The following is a 21286-nucleotide window of genomic DNA, read 5'->3' on the forward strand; positions in this document are numbered from 1 at the left end:
AACCATGGTAAGACCATCCGCTACTGATTGAGACCATTGGTCCATGGGTCATACCGAAATATTGTTGTGTGGAACCAGCAAAAAAAGTGTGTAATACTATGACCTAAACGTTAGCTTGGGCATCTGAACTGTGAAACAAAATAGTAACCTAGTTGTTACTTATGTTATAACAGATATTAACAGTCATTTCCCTCACTAGCCTCTTGTTTTCTCTTTTTTTTGACGTTTCAGTGTTGTTAAAGGAGCAGCTTTACTTCTGACTGTGATAAAGTGCTGATGCTGGAGACTCCTTCCAAAAATACTAAATGAACATCTACTTTTAAAACATTTTTAAAAAATCGGTTTATGTGGAACGTCCACCATACAAGTCCCCATTCCCGTAGTTACTCCAGAAACTTTAACCAATCAGAAACGAGAATTCAGAACCACTGTGGTAGAGAGTCACTTGGGTACTAAGATGTTAGTATTTTTTTAGGTGATATTGGTATTGCGTCCATATTTCCGTTGTCCTCATGACGTTTATGCTTCATTGTGAAAAAAGAAAAAAATAGATATTAAGCATAAAGGAATTGAGTTGGACGGATTGAGTTGTGTTTCAGAGTTTGTGGACTAAAATGGTCTAAATGAAGTGTATCTGTTCCATGAGACATGCAGCTTTTGGTGTGAGCTAGCATCCCATGCTAATTTCTGAGATGTCGGGTTTTTCCAGCAGATGTTACAGATGTTACATTGACTCAACTCTTCCAGTTAGGTACATTGTAAATAAAGCAGATCATACTGTAGAAAGGAAACCGATTATATTCTGCTATACAAACAGTAGGATGAGAGTCTTAATGTGTCTAGGGAAGCAACCATGAGGGTTGGGCTACTCTGAGACGCTGTGTATGTGTGTGTGTGTGTGTGTGTGTGTGTGTGTGTGTGTGTGTGTGAGAGAGAGAGAGAGAGGCTGAGCTAAGGTCATTGTGCTGGCCCATCCTGCTGAATGGTGGGATTCAGTCAGAGGGAGGAGTTGACTAGGCCACAATAGTGCTCTTCTCTTCCTTTTTCCTCGAACATGTGTGCGCATTCAAGTGTATGTGTGTGTGTGTGTTTGTGTGTCCTCCCCAATTCCCTGTTACCCTGGCAACTTAGCCACTTGGGCAAACGATGCGGTGGGCCTTCAGCAGTTTCTCCTTCCCGATCCATGACTTCCGGCATGAGTTCTGCACTTAGCGACCAGCTTTAACGCCACACGGCCAGTGATAGAATGACGGATGCAGGTCACGTGTGAGCCTCGAGATCTGAATACACCCTCAAACAAAACCGTATCCACCTGTAGGGTTGTTTTCTTGACTTAAGGATGTAGAGGATTTTAAAGCCGTTACTGTCTTTTGAATAAAATCGGAAAATCTAATTGACGTCATAGGGTGTGTCGATCTTGTCTCGACCCAGGGAATCCAGGAATGCCTGGATTGGCTTTTAAAATTTGCACACACGGTTCAAAAGTTATGACCATAAACGTACTTCCAAATTTGACCCGATGGTGGTGCTAGAGCGTTGGAAGCACTTGGCCCAAATTTGGTCAGAATGTTCCTTAGAAACTCCCCAATCAGTGTGCCAAATTTCACAACTTTTTACCAGACGGTTCTATGGGCTGCCATTGACTCCCTAGTCAGAAGAGGAAGAAAAAGAATAATAAGAAAAGGTGGTATAACAACATACAGTATTTATAACATAAAGTTATAAAATTTTGGCCCCAAAATTCAGACAGGACATAACAATTCCAAGGTTTCAACATGACTGTTAAAATTTTAAAGCAAAACAGTAAACAAATGGTGGCCTCATCCTTAGATGCTTGCTCTTGGTCTGATATCTTTTGTGCACTTTTCTGGCCTCAAGCCTCAGGATCTCTACACTTCTGTGCACCAGTTTTCATCAGGAAAACAAACATCTGAATGTGAAGAAAAATTCACACAATCCTGTCTTAAAAAGTGATTCAAGTTTTGTACAAAGGTGAAACTACAGGAGAAGGTTTGCGGTTTTGTCATCTGTCATGTCAGTCAAATTGTGTTTTTCTGTTAAAGTAGGTGGTTCTCGGCTACATTTACTGGTGGAATGTACCAGATTCCCTAGAAAATTCTAGCACTCTGGCTTGCAAGACTGAATAGACGTTAGCGTCTACAAAACACCATGCGGTTAAGACTGGATATCAGTGACTGGAGAACATTACTCTGGGTAAATGAATAAAAAATGAGTCTGAAATAATTTTGTTTATGATATAAGCAAAATATCGCTTTTTTACTTTCTACATGAAACGAGCACATAGTGTAGCACTACTGCAAAATTGTACACGCTCGCTAATATTCAAATGCATACGGATGCTAAATAATCTCTGGAAAATCCAAATGCAACAGGACCCTAAGGTTCATTTTTCATCCCGAAATGTTCGGTTTTTAACTTTTAATATTTTCCAGTAGAGAAAAAAAACTATCATTTGTTAATGGTGTTATATTCCTCCTTTGTAATATTTGGCTCAAGTCAGTGTTTGATTCATCCTGCAGCTTGAGTAACCTTTTGCTGAATAAGCAATCATTAGCTGTTTTGTTTTCATGGTGTCGTTTTCAGTTGGTAGGAATGCGAACACTCAGGTTCAGACAATATGAACACGGTCCAAATGACCCCGTCTGCCAGCTGACAAGGAGGGAAAGCTGAACACAGTACTGTTTCCCGTCATTTAACATGAAACACGCATTCTCAGATGCTGGCACTAATTTTGCTTATATCTTGACTCCATGCATGACTGAGTTTGCCAGTCGAACATATGGGAGCAATTGGCGCAGCTATTCCCCCCTCCCCCCGTCTCCCCCAACAAGACCACAAGCTAAAGAACCAGCTGCATGTGTCAAAGGCTGAGGTTGATAATCTGTGTATTACGGCAAAATCCCACTGATTCGGGGAAAGCGGCGTAGCGCTGAGTGCGGCACGAAGACTCCCATGACCTGGAGGAGAAGATACGAGCCAACGCTCTAATGCAGTGCAATGAATGAAGTGTGTGGGGAGTGTGGTTGGCAGCCGGTCTGATGTAAATACTGGAAAGAACTTGTGGCTGAATAAACCACGGTCACAAAATATAGCCGTATATTATCGTATATTAGTATATGCCTTTTGTACGAAATCAGCTACGTGTGTAATTAATATGACGTGGTAGTTTTACATGCTGGCCTAAAGTTTTGTATTTAGAAAAGCATTACACGCTCTAATAAAGAAAAAAAAATCGGACACCACTCCGAATTTATTTGCTATTGTACAGTATATAAGTAGTGAAGGAAGAATAACGGTAACGGCACGCTTCCGATGTGTAAAAAGCATTGACATATTTGTGAAGCCAGAGTGGAACTTGGGGGTAAAAGTTGGGGAATTTTCTTAAACGCTCTTGAGAGCAATAAAATAAAAATAGCGGTGGCTTCTGTGCTTGTGCTAAAAAACGTGAAGGTGAACTAGTAAGGAATGTCAGTTAGCTAGCTAGCTAGCTAGGAAAAGTGACTAAGACAAAATACGAAAATGTTAGTCGGAATAATTTTACCCAAATGTTAAGTTAAGATAATGTGATGTAAACTTGTTTTTTTCCCCTCCTGAAGCTACATAGCTTAAGACCAAGGATGTCTTGCAAGCTAGCAAGGAAAATAAGCTAACCTTGTTATCTAACTTTGTGAGAAATGGTAGCGAATGAAATTGAGCTAAAATGCAGAACAAGCCAATTAGTGCTAAACGTAAATGTTAAATATTGTCCTGTGATTGACTGAGGTGAGCACAATGACTCGCATCTCGCAAGCTAGCATGGAATATCAGTTAACGAAGATATCGAGGTAGCTAGCTGCAGTTAGCATGCGATTGATGCGTCGTTCTAGCAAGAAATACGTGAACCTAGTAAAGGGTGCCGTATTCCAAAATACATCTTAGATGAAGAGTCGAGAGAGTTTAGTATCTGGTTCATGCGTGTAGGGAAAATGATATCCGCAGCTCATTTCATCCATCGGGCAGTTCGGAAAAACAAATCAGAGTCTCTTGGGCGACTGAGGCTCCACCAACAATTATGAATTACTGAACTGTTTGTACAGTTGACTCGTCATTGTATTATTCATATAATACATTAAATTCGACACATTGATTCTATGTATATTGATTGATTAATTGACTGATTCATTGATCAAACATCTCCTTCCAGATGTTCCTCACAAACAGCCCCTGCCGGCCCCGAGCAGCAGCGCATCTGACAAGTCGAGCTCGAAAGCTTCGGAGGTCGGCGACGAAGTGCCGAGCGACTTCGCGCTGGGCGAGCGTGTGTGGGTGAACGGCGTGAAGCCCGGCCGCGTGGCTTATCTCGGTGAGACCCAGTTTGCCCCGGGTCAGTGGGCCGGCGTTGTTCTTGATGAACCCGTGGGCAAAAACGACGGCTCAGTGGGCGGCGTGCGCTACTTCGAGTGCCTGTCTCTCCAGGGTATCTTCACGCGGCCCTCCAAGCTCACGCGCCAGCCAGCATCCGAAAGCAGCGATGCCCACCCTGCAGACCCGCACGCTGGACCGAACTGCACCGGAGCCCAGCGTGTGGTCGTGCCCCTGCGAGAGGGAATACTAAACAGCGCGACTAAGACAGGCAACGAGTCCGGCTCCAACATGTCCGACAGCGGCTCGGTGAAGAAAGGTGGAGAGAAGGATCTGCGAGTGGGAGACCGCGTGCTGGTGAGTCTGATTTGGTTCTGATTATAGTTGCAACACTGTAAAACCCTAGTTGGAATTTTCTAACTATATTATTAGAGATAGCCCAAGTACACCTGCCCTAACCCTTTTAAAAATATATCTATCTATCCATCTATCCGTCTTCTGGTTGACTTAACCCAGAGCTTGCCATTGAGCCACTTAATCACTGTAGAGATGGAAAGGCCACATGTCAGCTCCACTCCCCGACCCCCAGCAATTTTCCTGCACAGCCTGTCTTCTCTTGATTGGCTTCGGGTCAGATTGCCTTCCACTTAGCACAGCGCTGGCTAAAAGCTTTCTGACCAGTCAATAGTGTTAATCAAATGGGATTACCACTGAGGAGCCGCCACCAGTGATCAGCTTTCGATCGGCAGCTCTAACTGTCCAGCTGCGTGTTTTTCCGTTGAGGCATCGTGGAGGCTTTACACACCGTTCAGCACCAGTCTAGTGTCTGTTTAGACGGTTACAATTACACAGTACAGTCGTACTCTTTGTAGGTAGTGTGGAACTATGGAGCATATCAGAGAGCGGTTTTCTGCGTGAAGTGTAGATCGCTTTGAAGGGTTTTGTAGATCGCTTTGTGGGGAACGACTAAGACCTACACATCCGGTGATAACTATCCCAATTTCCAATGTTGTCAGTGGTTCGAACTAGAGGTCGACTGATTGATCGGTTTTGCTGATTAATCGGCACCAGTAACGACTGCCGGAGCGGCTGAGAAGAACGAGAGCGGCCTCTATAGGCGAAATAAAAATCACTGACAAATTTTGTTGTGTTATTTGAAGTGTTTTTTTTCCCATTTTATTCATTTTGGATGTCTCTATTTTTTATTTCTTATTTGGAGTGTTACTGTTATATTTTCTTTACTTTAATATTTATTAATAGTTTATATATTGATATTTATTTCATTAAAAAAAGGACATTTTCATGGGACAGTCAGTACTATTTACTGTTTATATTTGTAATAAAGTTGAGCAGTATTTTACTTTGTTATGTTTTCGGTTGATTAATCGGTTATTGGCATGACATAGTTATCGGTGCCGGTAAAATCACTGTCAGTCGACCTCTTGTTGGAACGTGTGGTTATACCACAGCGACGTTGAATTCTCAAATCTGATTGGTCAAAAGGTTTCGACTATATTATCTTCTATAACAGCAGCTCCGACGACAGTTCAGGTAACAAGGCAAATCGCAGGTCTGTATAACTGTGCTCTTTCTAATACGTTGTTGTTTCCGTAGAAGCAACCGACACAGAGACTTCCATATAAATGTAGAGAGAAACACTGTATGGCGAGGAGACGTTTGTTTAGCTTTTTTGGAAGGAGTCTCCAGTGTCAGCGCTCAGAGGTAAAGCTGAAACTTTTACGTTTTCCGACGTCTTCGGGACAGAGCTGCTTTATTTATTTATTTATTTATTTATTTATTTTGCCTAATTAGCTTAGTATAAGAGGCTGGTGAAGACAGCTGCTATAACCTAAGTGATGTATATAACTGCTGCTATAACTGGAAGTAACTTGCTTTGCGGACTTGTTTTTTTTTTCGGTTGTTCTTTGTTTTTTTATATATATAGTAACTTGAGCAACTTTATTGGATAATACACTCAGCTAACTTTATTCTAGCTTATTTACGTCTGATTTATGAAGCGACGGGGCCTGTGAATGATTTCTGAGAATGAACCGTTCTTCTTTTCAGGATGATTTTATATTCACTTTGGAGAACAGGGTACATATTGGCGTTTTTTTTCTAAGACGTCTCTATTGCAGCTGAATTGCGTCAGTTTTCAGTCTGTTTTCACCCGGGCTTCAGGTAGCTGCTGGCTGTTTGAAATTAGACACCATTTCAGGGAGAAGCTATTCGTTCAGCTTCTTTGTATGGGCTTCTACAGTCGAGTGCAAAACTTTACCTACCCTTAGGACAGAAACAGGAATACGTTTGATTTCTAATGCAAGACATTAAATATGTTTCTTAGTTATTATGGTCAAATGAACAAAATCCCAAAGGTATCTTTTTGACAGATTTGTATGTACCTTTCTGAATGTGGTGTACATTTTGCCTCTTTGGAATTCTTTGTATTTGTAGACGAATAAGAAAATAAAGGTCTATTTTTTAATTTCTGTTCAAAAGCCATGGGGCGGGGCGGGGGTGCAAATTTTTGCTCTCACGTTCGCTGACGTTTGCTCCCAGAGAGGCATCTCATATTACCATGACCGCATGATAGCACGTGAAGGACTCCTCAAAGTCGTGTAACTCAGCAAAGAAACGTTTTTTTTTTGTAAATATGCTCAGAGCTCGTGGTATTCCTCTGACGAGCCTCATCAGAGTGTCTCACACAGGCATGAATGGTAGAGGAGGGGGAAAAAAATAATCGTATGATAGGCTGATCTGTTTACAAATAACATTCGCAGTACAATTAATAAATGGTTTCATTTGGGGAAACTTCCAGAATAGTTTTTATCGTCTTTTTATTATGTTTTTGTTTGTTCATCAAATAATGTATTCTGTTTTGTTTTTCTTGTATTCCATAATCTCAATCATTTAATTTCCTTATAACGTAAGGAATAAAACACTACAGGGGTGCTATGAGAAAGTAAACAACGACGGAATGATAATGAGTCTTTATTAGTCACATATACATTACACCACAGTGAAATTCTTCTCTTCGCATACCCCAACATGTTAGGAAGTTGGGGTCAGAGTACAGGGTCAGCCATGATACAGCGCCCCCTGGAGCAGAGAGGGTTATGGGCCTTGCTCAAGGGCCCAACAGTGGCAGCTTGGCAATGCTGGGGCTTGAACCCCTGACCTTCTGATCAGTAACCCAGAGCCTTAACCGCCAAGCCACCACTGCCCCGCGGCATGGTAACGGGAAGTTCGAATAACACGGTCTGAAGGGTTTAGTTTTTAATTTTGTATTGGTTTATACACACTTACATTTAACGTTGTGAAATGTCCACGAGACAAGTTAGCTCCTGCTATCGCTTACATTTTACACTCATATAAATTCAGCTTGTCACGTTACCAGCAGCTTTACTTCTCATTGATACAACACTGGAGACTCCTTCGCTAACGTCGCCTTATAGGAGACGTCACCATATCAACGATAGTGCATTTTCCGATCCGTTTATGTGGAGCGCCTGCCACACAAGTGCTTCCCTATGCTAGGCATTTACTTAGCAGTGCGGTCGTCGCTACCACGCAAGGTCTCTCGACTCATATCCTGCATTCGACTAAAAGGTCGTACTGTAATGTGACATTTCCGACCTCCGACTAGGAAAAAAAAACATGGAATTCCTACTTGGGAACTCAGGACGGTGTGTTTAGCCCGGAGCTAAAGCAGCAAGCGATGTCGAATCAAAATGGCCGCTCTCAGCATCAACAGGAAAACAAAGTCACTTTAAAGGAGTTATGCGGTGTAGATATAGTTATTTGCTTTAAATCAGAGGTGAAGCCACACCTGATAGTCTGTTGAAAGCCAAGCTCAACCGATTTAAACAGGTGGAACCAGGTGTTGCTTCGGCTTGATTGAAACGGAAACCCGCACCCACACACTGGCCCTTTGCGGATAAGATTGGACGCCCCTGCGTTAGATCGTTCAACATACGGACGTATTTACTTGTGAAATCTGACTACACTGTTTGGAGGAGGGAAATATCCATCACTCATCACTGTTAGCTGGCTTGTTGCTAACAAATATGGACGCGTCACAATCCGTAGCGTGTATTCATGAATCGCTTCACTTCGTCTCTATCACACGCTCACGGTCAGTTACTCTTACACACAGCTAGCGCAACACCCAGGAAAAAGTGATTCCGATCCTGTAACGTGTAACACAGCCATGTTAAATTTAAATTGAGCTTAAATATTAACGTTCTTACAGTATACGACATATGTTGAGCTTTTAACGCCTGCCTATTGAAACAGGTTCTCAAAGGACAAAGGGGATTATGATTCAGCAGCTGTTTACATCCCTATGGTGGTTCTTTACAAACGCTCTCAAGCTAAGGAGCCCAAAGGTTTTGTGTTGTGGAGATGATCGAATGCTAGATTTGTGGTGGGTTTCATTCATTGTGTCATTAATTAAGAGCAGCTGAAATCCTAAGAACGTTTCCAAGGGTCGGCTGCTGTTGTCCAGCCGGCGTTTTTGTCATTTCGGGTAGCCTGCGTGAGGAACAGGAAGGTGGATGACGTGACTGCCAAGTCGAGGCCCATGCAGATGTTCTGCCTGATCTCACTGCTACTGTGTTGAGGGCGAATCCAGAAGCTGATGAGAGCGAGATCCTGTCTTTTGTATCCCAGCGTATATTTTAGTACACTACCTGACCAGACTTGTTTTTCCTTTCTCAGCGACTCATTCTTGCTTTGAATTTTGGATCCGATCAAACGCTTCCTGCTCGACAATCACCTGCTGGGAAAGTAAACACTGAACGAGGACGTAGGAAGACCAAAAGTACAGTCAGCTATTACCGAGCCTCTCTTTATCCGTGTTTGAGTTGCCACGTCATTTAGCCAAAACAGCAGTGGAGTGAAATTTGATGCGCTGGTGAAATCTGGCATCACAAGCGAAGATCCAGATCGAATGCTACACTTGCATGGGATGAGAATTAAAGCTAGTGTTTAAAATGACTGCTGTTTCTCCTTCTGTGTCTGCGACTGTCCTGACACTTACTTCAGTGCATTACATGGAGTCGAGGTTATAGATATGTACGGAATAAAACGAGACCGGGTATGCTGTTATAGGAAAATACTCAGCGTTGAGAAATGGAGTTACCCTTAACCATCGCACTTTATTCCTGTTATACTACAGAAATTTGCCAACACTAACAATGTTTTGCTTGAACAGGACGTCTTCCGTTTTTGTCCGTTTATAGTTGCATTTAAAGTTGTGGACCTTCCTCGAAGCAAGTTAGTTCCTGTTAACTCTTACGTTATAGCAGTTATAAACTAGAGCTTGACTGATAGTGGATTTTACCGATATTACCGAATAAGTCGGGCGGTACCTGCCGATAACCGATTAATCAACCGTTATAGTTTTTAAAATTGATACTGAATGAAAACATAGCACTCAAAGTACACTATAGTAAAGTAAATATAGTGTGTGTGTGTGTGTGTGTATATATATATATATATATATATAATTTATTACAAAAATAAACAGTGCTGACTGACATGTGAAAATGTACTGTACTTTAAAAAAATTGAAATAAATATATAAATATTAATATATATTAACTATTAATAAATATTGAAGTAAATAAAAGATATACATCCAAACCGAAGGAAAAACTAGCACTCCAAATAACAAATAAAAATAGAGACATCCACAATGAATCAAAACACACTTCAAATAACACAACAAAATTTGTCAGCGATTTGTCAGTTTTCATTCCGCCTCTAGAGGCCGCTCTCGTCGGTGTGGATTTTTGCCGATAAACGATCGTTCCAGCAGTCGGTTATCGGTGCAGATTAATCCATAAACAGAGCACTGATACTGGAGACTCCTTCCAAAAAAAAAAAGCTAAATAAACATCTCACAGAAATCATCTCACCATATCAAGAATGTTACATGATAACATATTAGAGGTGCTCTTATAGAAAATGAATCAACACCTTCTAACCAATTAGAAATGAGAATTCAAAAGTGCTCAGGTATGCAACGTAACAACGGGTCTGGTTTCAGGAATGACGCCAGTGTTGTGCTTTATTTTGGCTTTGCCAGCATGTATAACGAGAATTAAAGGTAGCACCAAGAAAAGAGAGAAGCAGTTATTCCAGTTGATTCTGTAACATCTATGACGTTAACCGGATTGACGAGCTGCACCACGTTCAGTAGATTTCACTCACTTTTTGGATGAAACTCATCAGAACTTTTTAATAGGTTCTTCCAGTGGGTTCGATTGTCTGGACAATTGCAGTCACTTACAAGCCCTTGCGTCCATCCGGATGTCTTCTCTGCCAGACTTGGAAAACCTTCAGGGATAAAGGTTCATGTAATAAGCCACCTCCACCTGCAATACCAACACCCCCAGAAAGATTTAGACGAGAAACGGAAAAACACTTTGTACTCCAGTTTGCTTCCAACACATGCGGAATAAGGCTGCCTCATCTGCTTCCTGTCACGAGAAAGGACACGAACTCACAGCTGCAGAGCTTGACTTCTTTTCCACTGCGACTCAAACGAAGTAACGGTGTTAATACTGTCGACAAGAAATGTAACATAGTACATAGTAGTACCATAACTACCATCAAACTACAGCAGGTTGTTTCAATGGTAACTTGAGGACTAAACTGGATATAATGTGGACCTGATGTGTTCTGTTAGTGGACAGTTCAGGAATAAGCTGTATACCAGAATATTATTATACACGTTTAAATAATCAGCCTAAAAATGGAATAATTGGACACTATATGGCCAAACACACAAATGTATAGAATGTCTTTGTATGCTCTGGCATTATGAATTCCCTTCCCTGGAACTAAGAGGCCTCAAACCCGATCCAGCATGACAACGCGCCCGTGCACAAGCCAAGCTCCGTGAAGACGTGGTTTGCCAAGTTTGAAGTGGAAGAACTCGAGTGTAATGCACAGAGCCCTGGCCTCAACCCCACTGAACCACCAGGCCTGCGCACTTGACCTCAGTTCCTGACCTCACTAATGCTCTTGTGGTGAATGAGCACAAATCCCCACAGCCACGCTTTAAAATCTAGTGGAAAGCCTTCCCAGATGAGTGGCGGTCATTAGAACAGCAAAATGGGGACCAACTCCCATGTTAACACCTCTGGTTTTAGAATGGGTAGATATGAGTGTGATAGTCAGGTGTCCACATACTTTTGGCCATATAACGTAGTTAAAGAGGCCCCTGGCTATGAAATGTTCGAGAACCGTTCTTTAGAGTTCTCGCACATTTGTCGACTTGTAGTGTAGATGAAATTCTTATTTTAACTGCTGGTGTGTGCGATAGTGGAAAATACGATATAATTACAAAGATATAGGTGTAAATACAACGTGCAGCCTGATAAGTGTCTGGCGTCATCCAACTAACATGTGGCCAAAATAACTAAAAACCAATGAAACTTTCATGTCAAGACGAAAACTGACTTCAAAATCCGTGCCAAAATGAACAATACCAGCCAGGAAAGAAAACCATGCTCACACTGCTCCTCTTATCACATCCAGTGTGAAGGTTAGCTTTGAGATTCACACAAAAGCTCCTCTGTCTGAGGTTTTGCTGGGGATACGACCCTGAACACTGTGCAACACTGGCCCGTGTTTTGCTCGGTCCAAAATGGACAAGGTGGCCTTTGTTTCCCGGGTAAAGCTGTGGCGCCGATCCGCGAGGCAACATTATCTATTGACATGCTTGAATTTATTGGGTGAATGAGGTTTGTTTACGAGTAGTGGGAAATGATCCAAAGGGTGACTATCATTCTTCCAAGGAATCAGTAAAAAATACATATATATATAGTTAAACGAATATCAGTCAAGTAGCATTTGGAATGTTCAATCAAAAACGTGCCACAGGGCTCTATTTCAGGACCGTTGTCAATTTGAATTATTTGCTTATTCCTTTGTTTTTATGTAGGAGTAAAACTCCAAAAGTCTGAACTTGCCAGACAAAGGTACACTCGGACAGTTACTTCAATGTTAACGTTTTCTAAATATTGATTAAAATATCTCATTTGAATTTTGGTCTGTTACTGCTACTGTACAGGTTCCTTACTCCCTTAATGCTGCATTCGACTTGCATCGGAAGTGGGGAGTCGGAGCTCGGAATTACGTCAGTTTAAACCCCCATACGTTCGAGCTGCAGAGTGGGAAAAAATATCCGTCTTTTGTTAGCAACAGTGATGAGTGATCCTTCTCAAAACAGCAACCTGTACAGTCGGTATTAAAGATTTAACAAGCGAATATGGCTGTGGATTGATCTAAGGCAAATTCTGGTATATACAGTATAACCCATTTAAAGCAAGGAGCAGCCATGTCCTGAGATATGGGGGCGTTTTCTTTGTTTTGTTTTTTTGTTTTGTCCAAAGACATGCATGGTAGGTTGATTGGCATGTCCAAAGTGTCTGTAGTGTGTGAGTGTGTATGTGATTGTGCCCTGCGATGGATTGGCACCCCGTCCAGGGTGTACCCCGCCTTGTGCCCAATGCTCCCTGGGATAAGCTCCAGGTTCCCTGCGAGCTTATTAGGGTAAGCGCTATAGAAAATGGATGGATGGATGGATGAACAAAAGGTGTATATGAGGTGTATTATACAGTATTTCTCATGGCTTACCATCACATGATTAATTGTACGTGTGGAAGATTGTACCCTCACAGTTAGTGGCTCAGTGCTGATGCTCAGCAGTTTGCAAGTACATAGTTGGTATCAACCGGAGAGGTCATGGCAGCTCTCAGATTGCTCCTCTTTACTCTGCACGCCCTGACTTTTACTTCTCCATGCCACATTCCCGGGTTTGATGTGATGCATAATTTAGCAGTGAAGCGATTCATGCGATCTGCATGGAACCAGAGCTGCTGTCAAACTGCTTCTAGGTGGTCTTTGTCTTTGTGTGTGTGTGTGTGAGCACACGGACGGGACTTTTCTAGCGTGTGACCCATTTTCATTCACGATATCTGGGTGCATGTAGGGCAGATCGGACTCGTGCCCAATTAGGTCTCGGAGCGAGCGCAGGCCGTGCCAACTTGCAGGCATGCAGAAGCCATCCTGATTTCCTTCCCTGAGTTTGACACATGGCATGAGTTCTTTCAGGATGGACTGATGTTAGTCTTCCTACGCATCATTACCCATAGTGACTTCTGATCTGATTTTCTTTCAGTGCGCTTGCGAGGAATGTATTTTTACATACCTAAGTATTTCCTGATATATATGGGTCACCAGAGCTTAATGCTGCCAGTTCATTTTGAACCAAACCTTTTTTTCTTTTTTCTTGTTGGACAAACATAACTGTAATAGGTAAAAGGTTAAAAGCAGCACTTAAGTGCCACAAGGCTTTATGATATTTGATATTTACGATTTGAAATATTTGAATGTTTCTTTCTTTAATACTTACTCCGGGGTCCAAACTGAGTAAAAAAAAAAGGCTCAATGTTATGTCCTGTGTTGATGTAAAATATACTAATTTGTTCTTTTCTTTAATATTTACAGTCAGGTCCAAAAACAGTAAAAGTGCCACACGGCTCTATAATAAGTCCTCTGTGGATTCGGAACAATCGTTTGTTCCTTTCTTTGCAGTAGGGTCGCAAGTCAGTGATAAAATAGGTAAAAAAAAAAATGTAAAATTTTTTTTAAAAAGTGCCACAAGGTTCTACATTACTCCCTGTTTCAAGTTGACATTTATTCATTTGTCACTTTCTTTAATATTTACAGTACAGTCTAAGATCAGTAACAATTTTTTTTCTTATAGTGCCTCAAGGCTCGATGTTAAGTCCTGTTCCATATTCGTTTGTTTCTTTCTTTAATACTCAGACTGGCGTCTAAAATCACACATTAAGTAAACAAAAAAGTGCCACAAGGCTCTACGTTAAGTCCTGCATTGATTTGAAATATATTCATTTGTTCCTAATATTTACAGCAGAATCAGTTACGTTCAGTAAAAAGTGCCACGAGGCTCTGTGTTAAGTCCTGTCTCTGTTTGACATATATTCTTTTTTAAAATATTTACAGTAGTCCAGGAGTTTTTAATAAAAAAAAACTAATTACGCTTATTAATTTAAATACGCTTTTTTTTTTTTGCTAAATGATATTTCTCAAGTGAGGTCATAACATTCTTCAATACTAATTAAATAGTAGTTTTACCTACGTTTTTTTTTTTTATTCTAAAGGGCTTGTTTTGTCATTTTTTTCATGCATAATTAAAAAAAAAATCATTTTTAATATAATACCAGGATGAAAGTGCTGCTACTTCACTTTGAAGCGCTAATATAATTTTGACATTACATCATCCTTCACTAATCCAAGTAAAAGAATAAAAATGCATAATTACGCAGCAGATACTGTAAATTCTTGCTGTTGTTGATGTTTATAAGATCACGCCATCTCCGACACTGCTACGCTCCTTTATTCTCTGCTCAGGTGGGCGGAACGAAGACTGGCGTGGTGCGCTACGTAGGAGAGACAGACTTTGCCAAGGGCGAGTGGTGCGGCGTGGAGTTGGACGAGCCTCTAGGGAAGAACGACGGAGCCGTGGCCGGGACCAGGTCTGGTGCAAGAATCCTTCTCCGCCCACATAATAATACACTGCGCCCAAACCGAACAAATCTTAGACAGAAAAACAAATAGATGCATTATATTACATTCCACACACTGCCAGCCAGTCCATTTACCAAATCTGTTGGGTTTTGTTTTGTTTTGTTTGTGCAACAATAATAGATTTAAACAGTAATAAAAACTTAAGAAACCTTTTTGGCGGCGTGTATAACTACAGGTACGACTCTGTACGGGAAATCGAGTCGCAGAAACGGACGCAGTCGGTCACGACGACGAGGAATTACGGGCGCTGTCCGTAATCATGTCTAAGTGACGCTGCAGATACTAAGACGCTAGATAAATAATTGAATAACATCCCCGTGCGCTTCTGGCTTTCTTGTCATTACATTTAAGCAGAAATTAGTTCATGCAGTTTGTTCTCGGAGCAGAGCTAAAATATTTAACGTTCGGAAATACTGTCAGACTCGCTCGTACAGAAAATGAATCAACACCTCCTGGCCAATCAGAATCGAGAACTCAGCAATGCTGTGGTAGTAAGACTTATCTTTTATTTGGGCTGCAAATATGGCAGTTTCAGTGTTCAGTTTCCGTATTTTAGTGCCTCATGTCAAGACCTTTGACCTACTTGTTCTGCATCTGTTCAGGTACTTCCAGTGCCCACACAAATTCGGCCTGTTTGCCCCCATCCACAAGGTGATCCGCATCGGCTTCCCGTCCACAAGTCCGGCCAAGGCCAAGAAGAGCAAGCGCGTAGCCATGGGAGTGTCTTCGCTGGCTCACAGCCCCAGCAGCTCATCCATCAGCTCTGTCAGCTCCGTAGCCTCCAGCGTCGGCGGCAGACCCAGCCGCACAGGCCTGGTGAGGGAGAGAGGGGGCCGGATTGTTGCCAGAGCGTTAACCCTACTATTATGTTGGGGGGGGGAATTACATCCATTATGTTATTTGTCAAAATGTCTTACACAGTTTAAATACACACAAAAACAGCAAAGAACAGCTTAAAACAGTAAACCTTGTCCAAGACAAGAAATATTTGCGTGTAAGTTCATGACCCTAAATGAGAAACCAGTATTTCAGACACCTCAAATGTAGAAATGGGTCCAATTGACCCATAACATAATAGGAGGGTTAAAATGAAGTGATATTTTCAGCTATAAAATCTCTTGTGGAAAATGTTATAGAGATGGCAGATATTAGCATTCATTTGCAAAGCAGGAGGTGAACATGAGGTACTGTATGGACACGAGGATCTGTTTAGAAAACCGCACATGAAGGTCAGACGTACCGTAGTCGAATAAGGTACAGACTGTACTCGTGAAGCATAGCCGATCCCCGTCACTGTTTCGGTCATGTGACACATTATACGTCTCTTTTTACCCCCCCACCACCACCCCACACAGTTGACGGAGACGTCGTCCCGTTACGCGCGCAAGATCTCCGGCACCACCGCGCTGCAGGAGGCGCTCAAAGAAAAGCAGCAGCACATCGAACAGCTCCTGGCCGAGCGCGACCTGGAGCGAGCCGAAGTGGCCAAGGCCACCAGTCACATCTGTGAGGTGGAGAAAGAACTGAACACACTCAAAGCCCAGCACCTGCAGGTTCGTTTTAGTCTCATAAAAGCAGCGTAGTTTTTTTTTTTTTTTTTTTTTTTGCCATATTGGAAAAACGTAATGACAACGTTATAAAGTGCTGACACTGGAGACTCCTTCCATAAACACTACAGGTAGCTGCACCAAATCAGAGATGATGCCTCTTTGTTTTTTGACAGAGCTAAACGTTTGTGTTTTGTCTAAGGGGTAGAGCTAATTTGCTGCCCAGAAATAATTAAGAGCTAGTCAGATTTATTGCTTGGCGGTAACAGTTTTTTTTTTTTTTTTTTAAACGTATATTTGAAATTCTATGATTATTACAGGTCTAGAAATACTTTTTTTTCTATTACAATATATTTCCAATGTTATATTTCCAGTCGAGCATTTTCCCAGTTATCCTCTTCTGTACCTTCTGCAGTATGCAACAGAGACAGAGAGCAACCTGCAGCAAGTGCGCACCCTATTGGCCAATGCACAGAGAGACAAAATGGAACTGGCCAATCAGCTCGAGGAGGAGAAAAGGTACAACCCCAAGTGCCACATTTGCTCCACGTGCGATGCTTTATGCTCCAAAGGACATGCTTTTCTGACTCCTAGCGGTTGTTCTGTGCTAAAACAGGAAAGTGGAGGACCTTCAGTTCAGGGTGGAGGAGGAATCCATCACCAAAGGGGATCTAGAGGTATTTCACTGCACAAGTACCATGGAAAAAAAATCCCAAATCACGCAGTATACGCATAGTGAGGTATTCACTGTACAAACAGTACACTATATTAATGCAAATGACTAAATCTATTAATATAATATGTTTGACATAAAGTAAAGGATAATAAAACACGTACACAGAATCGCTTCTCTTCCGGAAAGTTGCATTTGCTCAGTGAAAAATGATCTACAGACAAACTGAGAAAAATGATTATTACATTGTGATAGACTACAGTGACTTTTTCATGGTTTGTAGAGTTACAACAAAGAACACCAAATTCAAGGGTGTGAATATTTATGCACTTTCCTTCATCTCAGTTTCCTCTCCTTAAGATATCTTTTCATAAAGTTAAAATTCTCTTCTTGTACTTTGTGTCCTGTGTTTCTCCTTTCTCTTTTCTCTGTCTCTCTCTCTCTCTCCTTCTCTCGTTCTTTTTTTTTTTTTTTTTATCTCTCCGTAGACTCAGACCAAACTGGAGCATGCCCGTATTCGGCAGCTCGAGCGGAATCTGCGTTTGGAAAAGTCCAAAGCAGAGAAGTTTCAGAAAGAGTTAGAGGAAAAGATGGTAAACATGCAGTGAGAGTAGATGTCACACCTGCTTGTAGCCATCGTTTAACCCCTACCCCCCCCCCCCCTTTCCTTTTCTTCTTTTGGTTCCTCCATCCTGTGATGCACCAGCCTTGCACATTGAGCACATTAAGATCTCTATCATTTGACTTGCAGCTAGAATGTTCCATCTGATGCGCTTGTATGGTAGCTTCATCAGCTATCCTTGCTAATTCAGGGGTGGACAAATCATAAATTCATTAGCTCGCCCACCGGGCAAGTGAAAGTACCCATGTGTTGCTCAGTCCCATGTTTCGGTTACCGGAAACCTGACTAGTTAGAGGTCGACCGATTTATTCGCTTTTGTCGGAACTATCAGTTATAAGCAAAAATCCACACCGATGGTTGTTCCCGGTTGCATCCGTTGTAGGAGCGGCTGAGAAGGGTCCGCTGTCATTATACAGTACGAGAGCGGCCTCTAGAGGCGAAATAATAACTATCGCTGACAAATTTTGTTGTGTTATTTGAAGTGTTTTTGATTAATTGTGAATGTCTCTGTTTTTACTTGTTATTTGGAGTGCTACATTTTCCTTCAGTTTTTATGTATATCTTTTATTCACTTGAATATTTATTAATAGTTAATATATATTAATATTTATATATTTATTTAAAGAAAAATTTTTTGTACAAATACATGTTCATAGTTCAGTCAGTGCTGTTTATTTTTGTAATAATGTTCAGCAATGTTTTACTTTGAATGTTATGGTTTCATTCAGTATCACTTTTTAAAAAATCGGTTGATTAATCAGTTATCGGTAGGTACCGCCCGACTTAGTTATCGTATCGGTATCGGTAAAATCCACTATCGGTCGACCTCATTAGCTAGTTAAGTGCACTGATACAGATGATTATACGATCATGTAGCAAGCTTTAAGTTGTGGTGTTCTGTCGGATGTTATTGGAGTTCTCGATATATTAATAGAAAAGTATATATGACAACTATGGATTACAAACTAAAAGCCCGGACACAGAATCTTTCCTGGGTTACTGATTTGTCCATTCCTGCTTATGTTGCTCTCCTTACACCAATGGACGGTTGCTATTCTGCATAGCAACAGATCGGCTAAGTGACCTATATGGTACGTGAACCTAATAAACTGGGAACTTAACTGACCTGTCTGGGTTCCCTTCCTGAAATAAAAGCTCGCACTTCATCTCACCGTAATAACCGAAGTCGCATTATTAGATTAGACCTAATTAGATTTTGCTGCTGTATTTTCCAATAGAATTACAGTAACAAGGACATTCAAGTTGGGGACCTTTTGACCCCTGTCCGTCCATGCGGTGCAGTTCCATCACTGACATTCAGGGTCTTTCAGAACTCCTCCTTCTGTCCTCAGAACCTTACTATTCTCTGTATATTTTAATCCTTTCCATCTCAGCAGGGCTCTAAGGCAGGTTTGGAGTGCGTTTGAACCATAATCCCATTTATCATCCGAGTGATCTTCAGCCTAGAACGCCAGTAACCTGACGGTTGGGGTGAAGAATAGTCTTAGGAATTTGGGGGTTCCTAAAAGGGTTTCTACAGACGCTGGAACCACATTGTGTTGTAGGATTCTAGAGAGAACAATTAAGGTTTCCCCTAGAGGGGCAAAGCAATATATTATTATACAGGGTTCCAAGTAGAAGCCTTGAATTTCTAGTATATAGACAAAAGTCGTATAACCCAGACGTCAGTATTGTAGAAAACCAAAGCTAAAAAACTGAAATGAATTTGCAATTCATTAATGGTTCCTTAGAAGGGTTTTAGTCATGAGAACTGTTGTGAGGTTCTACACAGAACCTGAAAACGTTTCTAAAGAGTATTCAAACTGGGAGGTATTGGGAATGGGGGTGATTGGGTCTCCAAAATGAAATGACTGTTTCAGACCTGCCGAGATTTTATTTTATTTTTACGAATGAGTGCCACATTTTAACATCCGAGTACGTTTTGAACGGTTTGATATTAACCGACACCTCACCACTTCACAATGTTTTGACTCCTGCCCTCGTTTTGACTCCGTTTTCCCGGCTTGAAAAAATACACAGACACTTTCTTTCATAATAAATATAACGTCAAAATTTTTTTTTTTTTTAAATTCTAAAAAACTGGGAAGTGAGCCCCATGGGGAAAAAAGTTTGAATATGTCTACTCTAGAGACCCTTTGGAGCCTTTTATTCTAATAGTGTCTTATGAAAGTCAGTCAGAATATGTCAAAAAATCTTCCTACACCAAAGCGCTTTCATAACATATTTACTTCATTGAAATGCTGATTGCGTTTTGTTCTTGCATAGCGTTATACGATATAGACGTAGATGGGTGACAAATTAAAAAAAAAGAAAAAAACAAACGCTGCTACGGGGGGCATTTATTTATTTTGCTGGCATGGTTTGGCTCACATCGTCCCCTGCAATGGCCTTCACAAACACCAGATCTCAACCCAGTTGAACACTTCTGAGGTTTCGGAGTGGCGTGTTAGACAGCTATAGTCATTAAAACACCAACTGTGTGAAGATCTTTTAGAAGAACGGTGTTCATCCCTCCAGTCCAGCTCCAGAGACTTGTGGAATCAATGCCAAGTTGTTCTGGTGACTTGTGTCGGCCAAACACCTCACTAAGACGGTGTCGTCCCCCTTCCCCATCTCCGTCCCCATTAATTTGTCACCCATCTGTATAAAATCATTTATAGAGTCACATTGCACACGTACAATTTAATGTTTCTTTTCCCACAATGAAATGTTCCTTTCAGCTGAAATGTGATGGCACACTTTCCGCCATTTTAACGAAACGTGCCGTGTTGTGGTCGTAAAGCTGGGGCAGTGTCACGTGCACTGACCCAAATTTCCAATTCAAGCTTTCCTATTTATTAACAGGGCAGAAGGCGCCATCAGGCAACACCCATGAGGTTGGGTAAGAGTATCAAGGTGAAATGAAACCGCTAATCCCGTGTGTAGTCTAAACTTTCTAAACATCTTCCTAAATCAGCAGCGAACACTAAGAAGAGTGGTGTGATCTCTGTCTTTCCTTTTCCCCCCCGTCTTCTCTCTTTTGGGATCGCGCCTCCTCCGAACGTTTTTCCTATGCCGTCTGATGGCAGCGTATCTCTTCAGCGATTTCCTGAGAAATGCAAGGGCACGATCCCTGTAAATCTCTTGTCAACACTAACACTAGGTCTCCTCTTTCGAAACTCGGGATTCTTCAACTGGCTCCTCTTTCACAGCTTGTTGTAGATATGTGTGTGTATATGTGTGCGTGTCCTGAATGCATCATCTCACATTATGCTTGGCTGCTTTTAGGAACACAGTGCAAAGAATGGCTTGCTTGGGTTCGTGTCCTTTCCCCTCGTAGGTTGCCTTTTCTATGCTTTTTCAACATAAGGCGTTTGTGAAACGATGCTTTTTAAAATCGGACTTTCACTTGGCTGTAAAAACGTCAGCGGTTTGATCGAGTGCACGTGCAAAGCG

At 41.5% G+C, this 21286-nt stretch overlaps 1 protein-coding gene across 3 annotated transcripts in view; it reads left to right on the forward strand.

The window, feature by feature from the left end:
* Window positions 1–21286, forward strand: part of clip2 (CAP-GLY domain containing linker protein 2) — a 34099-nt gene that overhangs the window by 6707 nt on the left and 6106 nt on the right. The window contains exons 3-9 of one of the 3 annotated variants that reach the window (XM_053618090.1): window positions 4205–4719; window positions 14812–14936; window positions 15591–15804; window positions 16344–16541; window positions 16951–17054; window positions 17152–17212; window positions 17697–17801. In XM_053618090.1, coding sequence (XP_053474065.1) covers window positions 4205–4719; window positions 14812–14936; window positions 15591–15804; window positions 16344–16541; window positions 16951–17054; window positions 17152–17212; window positions 17697–17801 — 1322 coding nt within the window. Of the gene's footprint in view, window positions 1–4204; window positions 4720–14811; window positions 14937–15590; window positions 15805–16343; window positions 16542–16950; window positions 17055–17151; window positions 17213–17696; window positions 17802–20695; window positions 20747–21286 lie in introns of all 3 variants that reach the window. The other 2 variants (XM_053618091.1, XM_053618092.1) reach the window with 2 other exon arrangements.

This window comes from Ictalurus furcatus, chromosome 28 (genome assembly GCF_023375685.1).
Source record: "Ictalurus furcatus strain D&B chromosome 28, Billie_1.0, whole genome shotgun sequence".
In the NCBI taxonomy this organism is placed as follows: Eukaryota; Metazoa; Chordata; class Actinopteri; order Siluriformes; family Ictaluridae; genus Ictalurus; species Ictalurus furcatus.